Raw genomic sequence first — 18476 nt, 5'->3', positions numbered from 1 at the left:
CCCCAGTCCCCCACATTCCCCCGAAACGTCGACTCTCCTCCTCCTCAGATGCTGCCTGTTTTTTCGCAGCACCACACTTTTTGACTCTAATCTCCAGCATCTGCAGTCCCCACTTTCTCCTTGGGTAGTGTTGTAGAACATGGGGTACAAGTACATAATTCTTTGAAGTTTGCATCACATGTAGATAGGGTGGTTAAAAAGGCATATGGCATGCTTGCCTTCATTGCTCAATACTTTGAGTATAGGAGTTGGAAAGACATGATGAGGCTGTGCAACACTTTGGTGAGGCCTCTTCTGGAGTACTGTGACAAGTTCTGGTTGCCCATTTATAGGAAGGATATTATTAAGCTGGAGAGAGTTCAGAAGAAATTTAACAGGATGTTGCCAGGTATGGAAGTTTTGTGTTATAAAGAAAGACGAGATAGTCTGGGGTTTTTCACTGCAGCATAAGTGGTTGAGAAGCGGCCTGATAGAAAGTTACAAAATAAGGAAAGATATAGATAGAGTGAATGGCATTTGTCTTTTCCCTAGGAGGGGGAGTCTCAAGACTAGGGTGCACATTTTTAAGATGAGAGGAGAGAGATTTTAAAAAATCATGAGAAGCAAATGTTTTACACAGGGTGGTTCTCTTGTGGAATGAACTTTCTGAGGAGGTGGTGTATGTTGGCACAATTACAACATTTAAAAGACATTTGGATAGATATACAAATAGGAAAGGTTTGGAGGGATAAGGGGCATGAGCAGGCAAGTGGGACTAGTTTAATTTGGTATTATGTTTGGCATGGGCTGGTTGGAATGAAGAGACTGTTTCCATTCTGTATTACTCTATGACTCTATAAAAGGTGAAACTAGTGATTCTATGTGGCAGAAACACAAGTGGTTCTTCCCAATCAGAGGATGCTGCCATCAAGAGAAATGTATTTTCTGCCAATCACGCAATCGTTAATGTGTATTGTGAATATCAGTGCCAGCGTGGTGCCAGTTATGTAGACCACATATCCCCAAAATATAGCAAATCACATCAGACAACATATCTCTTTGGTTGTTCGCAACAAGCAAGGTACTGACTAGACCAAATCAGCCCACAGTATTTGATGTGATTCTGCAACCAGACAACATTTAGTAGATAATCCTGAATGTTAACAATTAAAGTGACAAACAATTTAAGATTGTCAGTTTGGTTTGCAGCATGATACATGAACTGGAAGCTACATAAATTAATACACTTGGTGACAAATAGGATATTGACACACAGTTTATTTCAATGCAACAAGTTTTTCACAGGTTTATTTTTCAGGGCTATGAATTGACCAATCAGTCAACTTGCCTGGTTTAAAATTTATTCAAAGCTTAGTTGTTAATTATCAATCTTCATTAATTGGTGCATAGTCCATGCCAACACCTCACAATCCACTTGCTAAACAACTAACACTTTCCTCTCATGCAGGAGAAACGTTGGCTATCCCCTCAAATTAGAAAGAATAAAAGGGCAGAGCATTACAAGCAGAATGACTGCAGAATTTGAGGTGTTGAGAGATCTAGGTGTTCAGCATGGCTCACAAAACATTAGTTTGCAGGTACGGCAATAATTTAAAAGGCTAACAGAATGCTATCGTTTATTACAAGAGGAATTGAACATAAATGTAAGGATTTTATGCTTCTATTTTTCAGATCACATTTGAATACAGTGTACAGTTTTGTTCTCCTTACTTAAGGAAAGATGTAAACACATTGGAGGCAGTTCAGAGGAGGTTTACTAGATTGAAACATGGAAAGAGTTGTCCTATGAGGAAAGGTTGGACAGATTGGGCTTGTTTACAATGGAGTTCAGAAGAGTGTGGGGTGTCTCGATGTAAAAAAAAGATTCTGATTGAAACTGTATGCAATATATGTTCATGTCCTCGAGGAAGAAAGCAAATGTCTTCTGGCCAAATTTGCAGATGACCAAAAATAAGTGGAAAGGCAATTTGCAAAAGGGAGCTACAGTGAGATATTGATAGGTTGAGTGAGAGGGTAACAAGTTGGCAAATGGAGTATAATGTAGGAAAATTTGAACTTGTTCACTTTGGAGGAGAGAACAAAAGAACATTACTAGTTAAATGGAGAAACATTACAGAAAGCTGCAACGCCAAGGGAGCTGAGGGTACTCATGCATGAAAGCTAGGACACAGGTACAACAGGTAATCAGATTAATAGAATGTCTGCCCTTATTTCCTGGGGAAAGGAACATCAGAGTAGGAAAGCTTTACTATAACTGTACAAGGTGCTTGGGGGAACCACATCTAGAGCTGTAAAAGCAGCTTTGGTCCCCTTGTTTAAGATATTGTTTAATTGGAGCCAGTTCAGAGAAGGTTCACTAGGATGATGCCTGGAATGGAGATATTGTCTTATAAGGTTAAAGAGGTTGGGATTCCACTCGCTGGAATTTAGAAGAATGATAGGTGACCTCATTGAAACATATCGGATTCTTTAGGGACTTGAACTGCTGACAGATTGTTTCCATTTATGGGAGAGTCCAGGAAAGAGAACAAAGTCTCAGAATAAAGAGGTGCTAATTTAAGGTTGATATGAGGAAGAGTTTCTTCTCTCAGCAGGTTTAGAGGCTTTGGAACTCGCTGCCACAGAGGGCTGTGGAGACAGAGACCTTGTCTTTATTTAAGGACGAGTTGTATAGATTCCTGATTAGTAGGAGGATCAAGGGTTAGTGCGTAAGTGGGCATAAGAAATGTTAGATCAGCAATGATCCTCTGGAATGGCAGAGCAGGGTCCAAGAGCTAAACAGCCAACCCTGTTCCTATTTCTTATAGGCTTACGAGCAGTTTTAAATAAGTGGACGCGACAATTATGTTTCCTCTTATGCGTCAGTGCAGAATTAAAAGGCATTTCTTTCAGCCCAAGAATGCTCCAATCTGAACTGCTCCAGGTCTGGCTTGTTATTATATCCCTGATTTGAATTACTTCACCACTGAAGGTTATATCTTGATTTGCCCAGGATGAATGTTCTGCAATACATGTCTCCAGTTCTTTCCCTAACTTACCTCCTTTAAGATACTCCTTATAAGTTACTTCTTTGGCCAAGCGTTTGGTAATCTGACTTAACATTCCCTAATGTGACTCAATATTTCTTTTATAACGTTCTTCTAAAATGTCTTGGACCATTTTATTGTATTAAAGGCATCACATAAATTTAATTTGTTGCTACTACATTTAGAGGTTTGTGTATCTGCAACTTCTGTTCACTGCCTAATACCCTACTTCGACACATTTTGGAGGGGGATAGTGATGGTGAAGGAGCCATTAGTGTTTAGGGAACAGCAAGGATTGGGGGCATTTCGGGTAATGTGGTTACAGGGATGAATGCTTGGAGGGGATGGCCAGTCATGGTAATGATGGCAGCTGGCTTGTGTGATAGCCATAGAGGTTAACCGTTGGGGTGCCCAGTGACCATACTGGGGGTGGGATGGAGTGGGACAGAGTTCCCTTAAGGCTGGGGTGGGGATTTTGTGATGACTGAGAGACTTGGTGATTGGTGCATGTTTGACGTTTTTTACATTTTAAGATCTCAGCTGACCGAACCTTACTGTTTCCTTGAAGATTAACATGCCTTCTTTTGCCTCAGGCCATGGCAAGATGATCAGCGACATTGTTACATATCATTGATCATCCTTAATATTTAACTGGAGCTCAAACATATGAGAAGCTTGAGGAACATTTTGTAAGAAGTGCAGTCAATCTTAAATTAAACCTAGGTATTGTTCCTCCTTTACTTGAATGTAATTGGAATTTTAGGCTTCTGATTTAAGTTTTGCATTTGCATTTACATGCCAACTACAGTCTTCACTAGATGTGCAAACAATGACAGCTGATATTTGATCCAGCAATTACTTGCCATATTTTATGACTGCAGGATCCTACAGCACCTTTTCTTGGCATGTATATGCGGTACTAAATGTATTCTGAAATGTAACCCAGCATGCAGATTGCACAAAAGAAAAGAGGAAATAAATAACAGTGTTGATGAGTTTTTCTAACATGCTGAAGCATGTCGCGCACTGGGAGTGCAAAAAGTTGTCTCACACTCCGCATTTGATGAAAAACTTAGTACATTCATCATATTAATTGCAGTTAGCATTCTCACTTGGTGTCTGGCTTCTTCAACTTCACCTTTGAGCAAACATTCCATAAAATGAACTGCAAAAGGTATTGTGTGCAACATAAAATAAAACCCATGGGGAAAAAATGCCAATGAGGTCCATTAGCAGGCACATAGATTGCCATGCTTGATTACCCCATACCTAAGTAGGGTGACGTATGCGGCATGCAAATGATGTTTTACTCAGTGAAATGGTGTGTACTGGCTGGCCAAACTCAGATATATGCATGCCTAACATACTAGCCTACAATTCTTAAAGGTATCGCTACCTCTGCAAAGGGCAGAACCACATCCAAAAATGTTTCTGAGATGAAAGAAGATTGCCAGTGGAGCAACAAGCCAAAAGGTGGACTCCCTGCTTCTCTAATGCAATGCTGGAGGTATTAGTCCAAGAAGTGAAAGTAAGGCGAGAGATCATCTGACTGCAGAAGGCTAGGATTGTCCCCACGCAAGTGCACTGAAGAGAATGGGAGCAGCTGACCAAGGAGGTCAGCTCCAAGGAGCCAGGCCCCAAGGATATGGCTGATGTCTGTAATAAGGGTACGCTCACGTGACCGGTTAAGATCAGTGAATGCACGTTCGAAAGTCATCTCCTTCACTTTGCATCAATAAATTCCCATAGCTCAATTCACCAAACCACCACTCACCCTTCAGCGGGCAAGTCTAACATTCAGAGACTGCACCTCAGCCTCACATACCAAACACAGTTTCAAAGTCACATTTAGCAGCTTCGGTTTGTTTCTAACCATTCAGCTACAATAAGAGGATCACAAACACAATGCAATATACCGATGGACAGTCTTTCCTCACTCATGCAGAATAATTGGCATGACCTGAAGACAGTAAAGTTCTTCCTGCCCCTTAGGCCATTCCATTGGCTTAAAAACCTTTCCATTTCTGTTTCTCTTCAGTTCTCAGAAAAGGTCATTGACCTGAAATGTTTTTCTCCATAGATACCACCTAATCTGCTTAGGGTTTTCCAGCATTTTTTTATTCTTACTCATATTTCTTGTTGTTCCTTTGTTGTATACACATGCAGTGCTTTGCCTTTTAACTTCTGGTATCTGGCAGCTTTATAAGTCATAGCATTGTGTATTGTTTGTTGGATTGTTTTGAATCCTGCAGCAAATGTTGATAGACACTTTTAGTCTCAATTTGGTGAGCAGTCTATCAGGGTAACCATACTGTAAGCTGGGCTATCTTTGAAATTCTATTTCTGGAGTAGGTATGATATTCTTGCATTGAGATAGTAGATTGCGTTAAGTGTAGACTACTGTTCTTGAAAGAGGTCAAACCCTGGGCACTACACCTCTTACAGAAGTGATACCTTGTGACTGCTGGTTGTGCTGCACCATGAAATAAGCATTAGATTATCAGATTGGAGAACTTGGTGGAAGAGACAGAAAGCAGAGATGCCCTGAATCCTCAAATGTTAGAAATAAAAAGGCTTTAGCAAGATGTAGAGAAGGACATCAATGCTAAGAGCAGTTCAAAGTGCCTGATTACAGTAGAGGAAGAAGGTAAAGACTTTCATTGTCAGTGAGTGTACGTTCCCATACCACATTCTACCATCTTCACCACTAGGGCCTCATTAATTGCTCAAATCAATATATCAATATAAATCAAGTCAACAGTCCAATGATCTCTGTCAATCAGGACTCATATGCACCATTCATTTGCTTCATCCCATCCACATGAATATAACATTGCTCAAAGCGCTGAATCTACATTGCTTGTATACACCATCAGCAATTCAGTCATGACAGCCACATTCACCAGTTTTATGACACTCAGTAGCACACTTACTACTTCCTTGCAGAAGGTGTTGGCAAAACAGGAATTAACCAAATGTCAAGAGACATGACTATATGCTTTGAGAGCCATGAAGGAGAAGGTATTGGCCATTATGAGAATGCAGTGACCACTAGCAGGGATAAAACAACTGAACAGGAGAATATCTGCAATTTTTACCCTCCTTTGCATATCTAAAACTTTTCTTCATCTCTCAATCTATTCTGGTCAATAAAGTGCAGATATGTAAGGATCCACTACTGACTTTCTCATCTCTTATCACACCTCAATCCTTTCCCCTTCTTCATTTTAGGTACTTAAAGCTAGAATCTGTGCAATTGGTCAGGGAAGAAAAAGAGGAAAGCAATTGAAGTAAGGCATTTTCACAGTTGTATACATCAGCTCCAGTACTGACACTGCATGTAAAATATTTAACAGCATTAGAGATGGGACCTACATATGGGGCTGCATGCTCAAGAATGCTAGAGTCAGGCCTGGGACAAGGAATATTAAAGGTGTCAGCTCATGGAAGTCACACAGGATTACCTCCTTCCTCCTCCAGCGACATGTCCAGCTCTGTGTGACCTTCTCTCATTCTCCCTGTCATGCTCAATACCAAAAAATTAGTTCTACCCATATCTAGAAACAAATAGCTTACATATAAACTGTTAAGAGAACAACAAAGTGCCTCCACACCAGTCAGATCATGCATTGTAAACTATTAAAAATATTAACAATTTTGGGAAACATCCAAAATATATAAAATGTAGCATGTACCAGAAAAACAAGTAGTAACTGAATTGCAAGTAGGTTATTTAGGAGCAAATTACTGAAGATGCTCGAATCTGTACTGAAAGCAACAGATGCCAGAGATCACAGAGGGTCAGATAGCATCCATGGAGAGAGAGCAAGCTAACATTTTGAGTCTGCTAAGAGTCACTCAACGTGAAACATTAGCAGACTCAAAATGTTAACTTGCTGTGTGTCCATGGATGCTGCCTGACCTGCTGTGATCTCCAGCATTTGTTGTTTTCAGTGCAAGTAGGTTATGATCAGTTTAAATAGTGTTGTTTTCCCTGGAGCGTCAGTGGGTCAGAGCTGACTTTATAGAGGTTTGTAAAATCATGAGGGCATAGATAGGGTAAATAGACAAGATCTTTTCCCTGGGATGGGGGGGAATCCAGAACTATAGGTTTAAGGTCAGAGGGAAAAGATTTAAAAGGGACCTAAGGGGCAATTTTTTTCATGCAGAGGGTGGTGTATGTTTAGAATGAACTGCCAGAGGAATTGGAGGAGGCTGGTAAAATTACAACATTTAAAAGGCATCTGAATGAAGTCTGGTTGAAGATTTGTAGCTCGGGTGTCCGATGTTGTGGTTCTGTTCGCCGAGCTGGAAGTTTTTACTGCAAACGTTTCGTTCCCTGGCTAGGGAACATCATCAGTGCTATTGGAGCCTCCTGTGAAGCGCTGCTTCGATGTTTCTTCCGGTATTTATAGTGGTTTGTTCTTGCCGCTTCCGGGTGTCAGTTTCAGCTGTAGTAGTTTGTATGTGGGGTCTAGGTCGATGTGTCTGTTGATGGATGTTCTTGCCGCTTCCGTGTGTCAGTTTCAGCTGTAGTGGTTTGTATATGGGGTCCAGGTCTATGTGTCTGTTAATGGAGTTTGTGGATGAATGCCATGCCTCTAGGAATTCCCTGGCTGTTCTCTGTCTGGCTTGTCCTATGATGGTAGTGTTTTCCCAGTCAAATTCATGTTCCTGGTTGTCTGAGTGTATGGCTACTAGGGATAGCTGGTCGTGTCATTTTGTGGCTAGCTGATGTTCATGGATGCGGATTGGTAGCTGTCTTCCTGTTTGTCCTATATAGTGTTTTGTGCAGTCCTTGCATGGTATTTTGTAAACTACGTTAGTTTGGCTCGTGCTGGCTATTGGGTCCTTTGTTCTAGTGAGTTGTTGTCTGAGTGTGGAAGTTGGCTTGTGTGCTGTTATGAGTCCTAAGGGTCGCAGTAGTCTGGCTGTCAGTTCTGAGACGCTCCTGACGTATGGTAGTGTGGCTAGTCCTTTTGGTTGTGGCATGTCCTCGTTCCGTGGTCTATCTCTTAGGCATCTGGTGATAAAGTTGTGCGGGTATCCGTTTTTGGCGAATACCTTGTATAGGTGTTCCTCTTCCTCTTTTCGCAGTTCTGGTGTACTGCAGTGTGTTGTGGCTCTTTTGAATAGTGTCCTGATGCAGCTTCGTTTGTGTGTGTTGGGGTGGTTACTTTCATAGTTTAGGACTTGGTCTGTGTGTGTTGGTTTCCTGTGTACCCTTGTGGTGAATTCTCCGTTGGGTGTTCTCTCTACTAACACGTCTAGGAATGGGAGTTGGCTATCCTTTTCCTCTTCTCTCGTGAATCGTATTCCTGTGAGTGTGGCGTTGATGATTCGGTGTGTTTTTTCTATTTCTGTGTTTTTGATGATTACAAAGGTGTCATCGATGATGTTCCCTAGCCAGGGAATGAAACGTTTGCAGCAAAAACTTCCAGCTCGGCGAACAGAACCACAACATCTGAATGAATATATGAATAGGAGGGGTTTAGAGGAATGTGGACCAAGTACTAGTAAATGGAACGAGAATAATTTAGGATATCTGGTCGGCCAGGACGAGTTGGACTGAAGGGTTTGTTTCAGTGCTGTACTCATCTATGACTCAATGGCTAGAAGTCCTTCATGCTATTTAAGATTATATTCAGGGAGCACAGTCTAGAGCCTGGAGCTCCTTCATGGGAAGTGGTGTTAAGTCAGTGCTCCACACCAAAGACACGATCTGACTGTTCTGTGCACCACCAACAGGCATTGGGTACATGCATGCAAATCCCTTTACAAGCATGGCTTATGCTGCACTCCTCACTGAAGTGCATATACTCATCGTGGACCCCATTCAGTCATTTCTGAAGCCTTATGATACCCAGAAAACAATTGGCTACAGAGACCGATATCTTCCATAGGTTGAGCAAGGATGAGTTTGGATGAATTTTGAGATGAGTAAATTGTCTGTGAACGAAGTGCACCTGACAGTCAGAAGTTCCCTGTGTATCATTAGGGGAAACAGTTGTCTTGGATCATACTGAGCACCAGTGCTTGAACAAAATATCAAAGTCGGTAAATTCTTACACAGGTTTGAACTACACGCCAAAGCCAAAAATAAGATTTATTTCAAAAATTCTACTTAAAGCATTACCGTAAATATTTTGTTTCTATTATTGAGGGTTGATCTCCTCTGACATGCATACTGGGAAATAGTTACCACCGGTGCAGGTAATGGCAAATTTGATTGAATCATCTTCTGCACCTAAAGAAATAAAACAAAATCAAATTCATTGCTGGTTCAGGTTAAAGTTTGTGGCTTCTTGTTGGGCCACCTTGAGTTACCAAGTCGTCAAATGAACACATATGATATGGTTTGCAGTATGTAATTACAGATCAAAGATTTGTTAACACATCAAATGATAACCAAGAATCTATTTGCTGTTTATTGCTTAGTACAGCAGTTTAAGCAGCTTCCTCGTAATGGACAAACAAATAATCTCATAAGGATGGATTCTAACAAATCTTTTCTCCAATGTTACGGCCATGATATCCTCTCCCCTTTAAAGTGAATATATAAACAGGTAAAAAAGACTAAAGACTGGATCTTATCTTGCAAAACCTGTAAAACAGAAATAATAAATGGCAATATTAGGTGGCGAAGCAGTAATATTGGACTTAAATGGCAAAGCAAGTCAGTATTTTAAGGGTGTTATTGGCAAGTAATATTATTTGGAGATATTGATTTAACATCCCATTGGGCATGAAACTGAAATTTGTAATTTGTAATCCAGATTCTAGCACTTCACTGGATTGAGAGCTCAAGCTTTAGCAGAAGTGTGACAGATTCTCGGATGCTTGGAGTACTGTGGCCAAAGCTTAATGCAGACTGAGCAACAGTGGAGCTGCACTCCCAAGCATTGGGTCATGGGAGTGCGAAATCTATCTAAACATTTGTGACCACAGAGAATGTTTAGACCTGTGGATGTGCTAACAGTCCAGAGAAAGGAATCTATTCTTGGAATGTAGGTGTCACTGACGAGGTCAGCCATTATTGCCCATCCCTGATTGCCCTGGAGAAATATGGACACAACAAACATTGTATTTACTTTCATATTATCTGTTTCAAAGCAATTAAAATTCTTAATCAGTTCGCTTTGGTTATTGATTTGTCTTTCAAAGGATCGCATGAGAAACGAGCATCATGGGATCTATTATGGGGCTCTCCCTCACATAATGAGATAGTTAAATAGAAACAGGCTTGGCTGTTAAGTCTCTTTTTGTATAATCCAAACGGTATAAAATAAAATATAACCGCTGTAATGAAGCAACAGTATCAAAATGGATTTCAAAGATTTCAGAATAATGCTTAAGCTGTTGAAATGCCACAGTGCTGGATGAATTAAATACCAATCAACACCTCAGTCAGATTTTACATATCCAATTAATGCTTGACAACATATAAACAGCTAGTTGGTTGGCTTGCCAAACAAAGCATTTGGCCTGCAGCCTACAAATAGGATATGACTTTGCCATCATCTTCCAAACAACTGAACTTCCATTTAATACAGTTTAATGTCATAGTAATTTCCCCAGTGTAATTCTAGTTGACAAAAGAGAAAGGATTTAAATTGGACAGCCCCTGAAACAGCTGTTTCCTAGCCTGGGGATTGTGATGTTCAATTGTCCCACCCCAATTCAGTGTAATGCAGACAACATCCTTTTAGCTGCTTGCTGAATATAATGCTTTCTGTGTAAAGCTTACATTGTACTGTTCATAACCTGCATGCTTCAGCAGAGGGCCCACTTTGTTACTTCCTAGCTCCACTTAGAGCTTGCTTACCCCACTTAAAGGAAAGGTTCACCATGACCCCAAGAACTATTGAGATGTTGTGGAACAAATGGTTGGCAATGAAAGGAAACATGCACAATGGTATTGCAACTACACTGGAGTCCTTGTTGGAGGAGGAGCAAAGGAGAAGACATGTCTTTGTCCATGGTGGAACCTCCAAACATGTGAAGAAAAGACAGGGGAAAAACTATTTGCTGAGATCAATGCCACTAGATTTGTCTCAAGGGTATGATATTGTGAAAGGTTTAAAATTACATGGCTAATTAAGGTCAGTAAATATACTTGTGCCTTTATCCTACCAACTTATGCATAACAAATACATGCTTCCCCTCACCTTCACAGACTTAGTTGCAAGTCTGAAGCCTATATTTCACACCTTACACACACCACTATTCAACCATGACAATCATATTGTCCAAACGTCACTCGTTATTATACTTCAATTTCTTGCAACAGAAAATGCTGCAAGCTAGCAGCTGACTGGAGCTAATTGAAGTGTGGGAGGTCACAAGACTAATGTTCTGATGCTAAGTAAGAGTTAATGCTATCCATTATGGGAAGGTCTGTTACTTGGATTGAATCTCACGAAGATGACGGTATTCTCACACATGATCCTTTTTCTCTCATCCCACATCCTTCCTCATACTGGAACATACAGGTGTATACACACACCTATTTTAATTTTTCTACTTATATTTTATGCCTTTCAGATACCTCAGCATTGTGCTAATACAGGCAGCAATCCTCATTGAAAGAGGGCCAAGACCATAGTGATAATGAAGAGACACCATCACCTGATTTTACAATTCTGCACAAATTATATGTGGTTAGTCTGCCACAAGGTCTGTGTTCAATATCAAAGAGCATGGAGTTGTCTGGCAGGAAGTGGGCACAGAACTTTGTGTGGAGCTTGAAGTCCAACATTTGCAGCACTTTTCAGACCCTATCCTTGTCACTGCATCTGACGTCTCAGCTTCCAAAATTGTAGCTGCCAGGTAATCTGAGTTCTGCAGGTAAATTTCAAACTGCTCCTGGCATGGATGTGAATCTCAGAGTAAATCAATCTGTTCTCTAGGAACATATTAGGACTATCGAAGTACCAACCAGAGGGAGTGACTGTCAATTCCTGGAGCATGAACCTACTGCCCTCTCTCTGATTGGATGTGATCCCAACTGCACAGGCCCTCCTATGCACTTGTTGCCTGTTAGCCAACCAGACCAGACTGCTGCCATCCATGCCAAGATGGGGTGCAGCCTGAAACCAGATATTTTGCTGCTGTATGTCATCTACAACATCATGGGAAAATGCTCCAACTCCGAACTAAGAAGCTTCCAATTATAACTAGGGGGACATAGCCTCAAAATAAGGGGAGTAGCTTCAGGACTGAGTTGAAGAGGAAATTCTTTGCCCAAAGGATTGTGAATCTGTGGAATTCCCTGCCCAGTGAAACATTTGAGACTAACTCATTGAATGTTCTTAAGGCAAACGTAGGTACATTTTTTAAAAGTAAAGGAATTAAGAATGACAGTGAGCAGGCAGGTAAGTGGTGCTGAATCTACAAAAAAAGATCAGCCATGATTTTATTGAATGGCAGAGCAGGTTTAAGGGGCCATGTGACCTACTCCTGCTCCTATTTTTCTTATGTTCTTATGCTCTTATACATTTCATAGGAACACAGCGTGGGCCAAAGGCACTGATAAAACAAACACTTAGGAAATGCACAGGATGAAGTGTTTAATTTTGTGTGCAATATAGCATGAGTGAATGTTTAAATCTCACTTTGAATGTATATTGCACGCAGGCTTTTATTTTTGTATTGTTACCAATAGAATGATGAAATGGATTTTCACAGATAGAAAATAAATATCGTGGGATTGTTGATGAATGGGGAATTGGGATAAAATGACTGATGTTACACTTGAAGAGGGTGTTCATGTTCAGTTCAGGCAGAAGGGGCTGCTGAGGTGCAGTCTCCCCCTTGACTTCCTGTCTTTATGCCTGCACCTTGCCCATATCCTCCCCTCCTTCTCTTTGTGTTCCTGTTCCTCAGTTTCTTGTTTGATAGGGTGTGGGAAGGACTGCTGCCTCATGGTGATAATATGGTGCAACATGGTACAGGTGGCCATCAATCCTGAGACCCACAGTCATGTTTTCCAGATCAACACTGGAGCAGTCTAAGGAGCAAAATGGCTCCTTCAGCAAGACAGTGATCTGCTGCTGTTTTATACATTGTGCAACAGCATAGTTCTGATTATACAAATACTGGTGTTGTTAACCAGCTCATGAGACATGCATCAGCAGATAGCTCTTGCAGCCAAGTATCCATCCTTTGGCGTGTCCCTGGGACTGAAATACAGCTAGAGTAGTAAACTGCCACAGAATGAATATGTCATGACTGCTGTCAACATACTGGGCATTGACCTACGTGATACACCGTTTGTGAGGAGTCATTTAGCTTGAAAGGTTGGTTATCAATGCCGAGTGAGGCCAAAAGCATGGGTTCAATTCCCACATCGGCTGAGATTACCATGAAATACCTTCCTTCTCAGCCTCTCCTGTCAATGGCCTCCAGTTAAACACCAACTCTCTACTGAGAGAGCTGCCCAATGGTCCAGTAGGACCATGATAACTTTACCTTTATGCTGTCTATAATCACATATCAGTTGACATTGAGGGAGTAGAACCCGCCCCCACTTCAACTACAAACCAGAGGTGCCAAGAGGCTCAGACAAAGCATCAAATGAGCATGATACCACAAGAAAGCCTGCAACCCTTTCATACCCTTAAAATGAAATTATCTTCTTTTGAACACAGAGCCTTAGTGGCCTCCCCTATGTAATAGTGGACTGCAAACTGCTCAGTGTTGCTAATAGTTCTTGCACCAGCTTGGAAGGAACCAATTACCACTACAGTTTGTCATAAAAACCATCTAGTTCACTAATATCCTTCAGGGAAGGAAATCTGCCATCTTTACTCAGTCATAACATAACACCAGACCGACAGCAATATGGTTGACTCTTAACTGACTCAGAAAAGATTAGCAAATCAATCATGGGCCATAAATGCTGGCTAAGCCAGCAATGTTAATGTCTAATTAGCAAATTTTTAACATGTACAAAACATTAAGGCATGTCACCTTCACCCAATAACACAGGCCTTGCTGTGTTCTGAGGTTAGAGTTGTGACTGCAGCAGGAGGCATTTTTCAGAAATAACCTGGTTAGATATTTTCTGAGCAACTTGTTCAGAGATGTTATTATACAGAGCTGGTGGGACACAGGGCTCTTGGTCAAAAGGTATAACAACTACCACTGCACCTCAAAACCCCTTTTAAATTTCTCCATCTGCCCTGGTGGGATTTGATCCCATGTCTCCAGAAAGTTAGAATGGATTTGTGGATGATTAGCTCAGTTCCATTACCACTGTAGCATTTCCTTTTCCCTTAAAGGTGTTGAAGTATCTGGAACAAAGGTGAGTATAGATATTTTCTAACTAACCCGCTATTGCAAACACCGGATCAAATGGAATTTGAACACAGTCCTCCTGGCCCAAAGTTACATTACCCAATGTATCACAAGAGTTCTAATAATCTATTTACTGAGATGTAGATGTCAATTATACAAACATTATACAAACTGAGGCTCAACTGCAGGAATTGATTCCTAAACAACCTCCAGTGAGTCCTTCAAGTCTCCTCCTTCTTATAGCAGTTTGGACCACTCTGTGTGCCCTTGGTCAATCTCTCAGTCATGCTCAGTTTCACGATACAGGCCTCCCTGTACTCTCATGTTTGGACATGATTGGTTTGTACTTTAGTACCTGCCACAACATTTCTGTAAATTCCTAAAGCTTGCCAGCACCAAAATAAAGTAGATTTGTAACAACTGGAAGAACTAGTGGGAGGCACGGTGGCACAGTGGTTAGCACTGCTGCCTCACAGCGCCTGTAGACCCGGGTTCAATTCCCGACTCAGGCGACTGACTGTGTGGAGTTTGCACGTTCTCCCCGTGTCTGCGTGGGTTTCCTCCGGGTGCTCCGGTTTCCTCCCACAGTCCAAAGATGTGCGGGTCAGGTGAATTGGCCAAGCTAAATTGCCCGTAGTGTTAGGTAAGGGGTAAATGTAGGGGTATGGGTGGGTTGCGCTTCGGCGGGTCGGTGTGGACTTGTTGGGCCGAAGGGCCTGTTTCCACACTGTAAGTCTAGTCTAAATCAACAACTGACCTTCAAGTGATCTATGATCCCCACAAATAATATTGGTTGGTGCTTACCAATTCTGCTTAATATCATATGCAGGAATAAGAGAGGGCAGTGATTCAGAGTGGGGAACTCCAAAATTGTAGTGCTGGAAAGTTAGAGGGTTCGGGTTTGCCCAAGAAGTGGGAGCTACTGAACCCATTTTTGCTGCTTGCATTGTAGTATTCTAAAAAAGGTGATCACAGCAATAATGGATGCATTGCTTATGATATTTCACATTTCCCTAGATTCTGGAACAATCCTGGTGGTTTGGAAAGTAGCAAATGTGACATTATCATTCAAGAAAGGAGAGAAAACTGGAAAAACAGAGCACTCAGTTTTATAAACTGTATTTAAACAATACTAAAGACTTGATTTGGACAACATTTCACTCAGACACATGCAATTATAAAATAAGACACTGAAATCCCTTCTCATTGAAGATAATGGAATTTGTTGTATTGCTAACTAAAATAGAAAAAAATGTAGAAATTAGAATCAGAAACAGAATTCTTGTAATTCCATCACAAGAATCTAAATGAACTCAATCATTCTCAACTGGATTGTCAGAAGTGGCAAAGTGGCACCAACCAAGTTTGAAATATGATTTAGTAAATCCTGAAAACAGAAAATGCTGGCGATCACAGCGGGTCAGGCAGAATCCATGGAGAGAAATCAAACTAACATTTTGATCCAAATGACTCTTCATCAGAACTGACATGAAATGTGGAAGTACTTTCACCTGATCGGAGCAACGCTCCAAAAGTTTGTGATTTCAAATAAACCTGTTGGACTATAACCTGGTGTCAAGTGACTTCTGACTTTGTCAACATTAGGTTAGTAGTGGCAAGATTATTGTAAACATAGTTTGAATTTGAAATGAAAATATTTCTATTAAATCTATGTATGATTTTACCAGCTGGTAACATGTTTATGAATCGGGTCCCATATTCAGCCTAAAGACAATATCTTGTTAATTTTTGGGATGCTTTTGATGGGAACTACTTTTTTTAGAGGTGCATTCTCCAATTTGTTTTTCAGGCTCATCCTTCAATTCTTCCATTACATTTAAAGTACGGTGTAGTTGCCTTCTGATGCATGGCACCAGATGGTTTATGCTGTGAGGTAGAATAAAGCCGATAGCAGTTGCTTGTTATATATTTTTAGCACGGCGACAGGCTGCCACTTGTATGAAGATGTCAGTTCACTCGTTTTTCAAGTGTGTTGATTTCAGAAAATGTTACCAGCAACTCTCCAAACAAAAAATTGCTGAACATATTTCAGATTGTGTAAACGATTTTCCACATGACAGAAGGCTTCTTAAATGGCAGTGCCAATTTAGCCAGGATGCAGTATTCATCTCCAGTTTTATAATAAGATTAATTAAAAACAAGACAGTAATACATTGAACAATTGATAATCAGTAACTTCAGGCTTTTGCATATGGGATGTCCTTCAACCATTCTTGCACCAAGTAAAACATGAGCACACTTTCTACTTGGATAGAAATGCAGAAGCAACATGGAAATAAGAAGTTATGGATCAGGCTGCCTGTCTCCTAGTTCTCCCACCTAATCAGCTGCAACAACAAAAAAGGGAAGTTGGACAAATGCCAGAACATAATGTGGTGTGTACAGTTCCACTGTATTATGCAATTATGTCAGCTTAGCCTGCAATTGGAAGTGATAAACTCAATGCTATGGCTTTGAAACCTCCTACTGTTCCCTTATTATTGAGCAGCCTTAAAATGCAGCAAGAGAATGTTTTTTATGTTGGCTTAACATTTTGTTATTCTCATTTAGGCCTGAGATATTATGATATTTGCCTAATTTGGTGCAGTCAAGTTACTTGGAAGCATTAACACTAACACACTGTCCAAATCTTCCACTGTTTCTTTGAGTGTGCTGTACCCTGTATGAAAATTAGTGCTGTGTGCTTTAGTGCTTGGACCTTGAGCTGAAGATATCAGTGACTTACACAAGAGAGTTAGGACACAATCCAGCAGATTCTCTTGCTCTTATCTGGGGACCAATCCAGCACAGTATATGAAAAGCGTGCTTTTCCTGCCCTAGATTATAACTGCCTCTGGGTATAAACCGTTAACTTTAGTTTAATATATTGCCATTGTAGGCAGGACCTAGCCCTTGGATTAGACTGAAACCAGAATTGAAGCTTCTTTGAGAAAACAGTAGCCAGAGCCCTTCCGCTTCCCAGATGTTAACAGGTACCATCAAAGAAAGGTAAGTTCTATTTCCCTGTATCCTTCTTCTTTCTGTCTGCCTTACTTTTGATGGCTAAATGGCGCTAGGCTTACAGCTCAGTCTCTCGAGCATTACTGGCAATGAGCAAGCAAACAAGAGCAAACAGAAACAAGATGTGCCATTATTTTAATGTTGACAATTTGCGTGCTAGAACTGGTTCGGCCCTTCGCTGAGAAAACCCTGGCAATTCCTGAATGTCCACCCCATTTCTGTTCTGGTTTCTATTAGAGAGATAAATAGTCTTCAACTACCGTGCAAGTAAGATATACTTAATAACACAAAAGAACCAACACAAAAGGGTGGCATGATGGCTCAGTGGTTAGCACTGCTGCCTCGCAGCAGCAGGGACCTGGGTTCAATTCCAGCCTCAGGTGACTGTCTGTATGGGGTTTGCACATTCTTCCCATGTCTGCGTGGCTTTTCTCCCACAATGCAAAGATGTGCAGGCCAGGTGAATTGGCCATCCTAAATTGCCCATTGTGATAGGTATATTAATGGAGAGTAGGCGAATGGGTCGGGGTGGGTTACTCTTCAAAGGGTCGGTGTGGACTTGTTGGGCTGAAGGGCCTGTTTCCGCACTGTAGGGAATCTAAACTATGGATAAGAAATTGCAATAGCCTTAAAGATGAAGCTTTAACTGTATCTTATAATAATTGTTTATCAATTTAGCTTTCAATTTCCAACCTGCTCTCACCTTCACCTGGTCCATCTCTGACTTCTCCCTTCCCTTCCTCAACATCTCTGTTTCCATTTCTGGGAATAGGCTGGCCACCAATACCCACTACAAACCGATCGACTCCCACAGTTATCTGGACTATACATCCTCACACCCTCCATCCTGCGAAGACTCTATTCCATTCTCCCAGTTCCCCTATCTTCATCACATCTGTACCGATGATGTCAACTTCAACAAAGGAGCATCCTTCTTCTTCTTCCCAAACACCATGGTAGATAGGGCCGAGTCAGCCCCATGTCTCACATTTAGGCCCTGCCCCCTCTCTACCTTCCTGCAATAAGGTCTCCCTCATCCTCACCTACCATCCCACCAGCATCAACATCCAGAGGATCATAAGCCGCTATTTCCGCCACCTCCAGCAGGATGCCACACAGATATGTTCCCTT

At 41.2% G+C, this 18476-nt stretch overlaps 1 protein-coding gene across 1 annotated transcript in view; it reads right to left on the bottom strand.

Annotated features, from left to right (window-relative positions):
• The window catches only part of dntt (deoxynucleotidyltransferase, terminal), a 268384-nt gene that overhangs the window by 198885 nt on the left and 51023 nt on the right, over positions 1–18476 (bottom strand). Inside the window, exon 3 of the mRNA XM_060842390.1 lies at positions 9163–9273. Coding sequence (XP_060698373.1) covers positions 9163–9273 — 111 coding nt within the window. The remainder of the gene's footprint in view (positions 1–9162; positions 9274–18476) is intronic.

The sequence above is a fragment of the Hemiscyllium ocellatum genome, chromosome 22, assembly GCF_020745735.1.
Source record: "Hemiscyllium ocellatum isolate sHemOce1 chromosome 22, sHemOce1.pat.X.cur, whole genome shotgun sequence".
In the NCBI taxonomy this organism is placed as follows: domain Eukaryota; kingdom Metazoa; phylum Chordata; class Chondrichthyes; order Orectolobiformes; family Hemiscylliidae; genus Hemiscyllium; species Hemiscyllium ocellatum.
The sequence above is the reverse complement of the archived record's forward strand: the minus strand, read 5'-3'. Positions and strand labels throughout refer to the sequence as shown.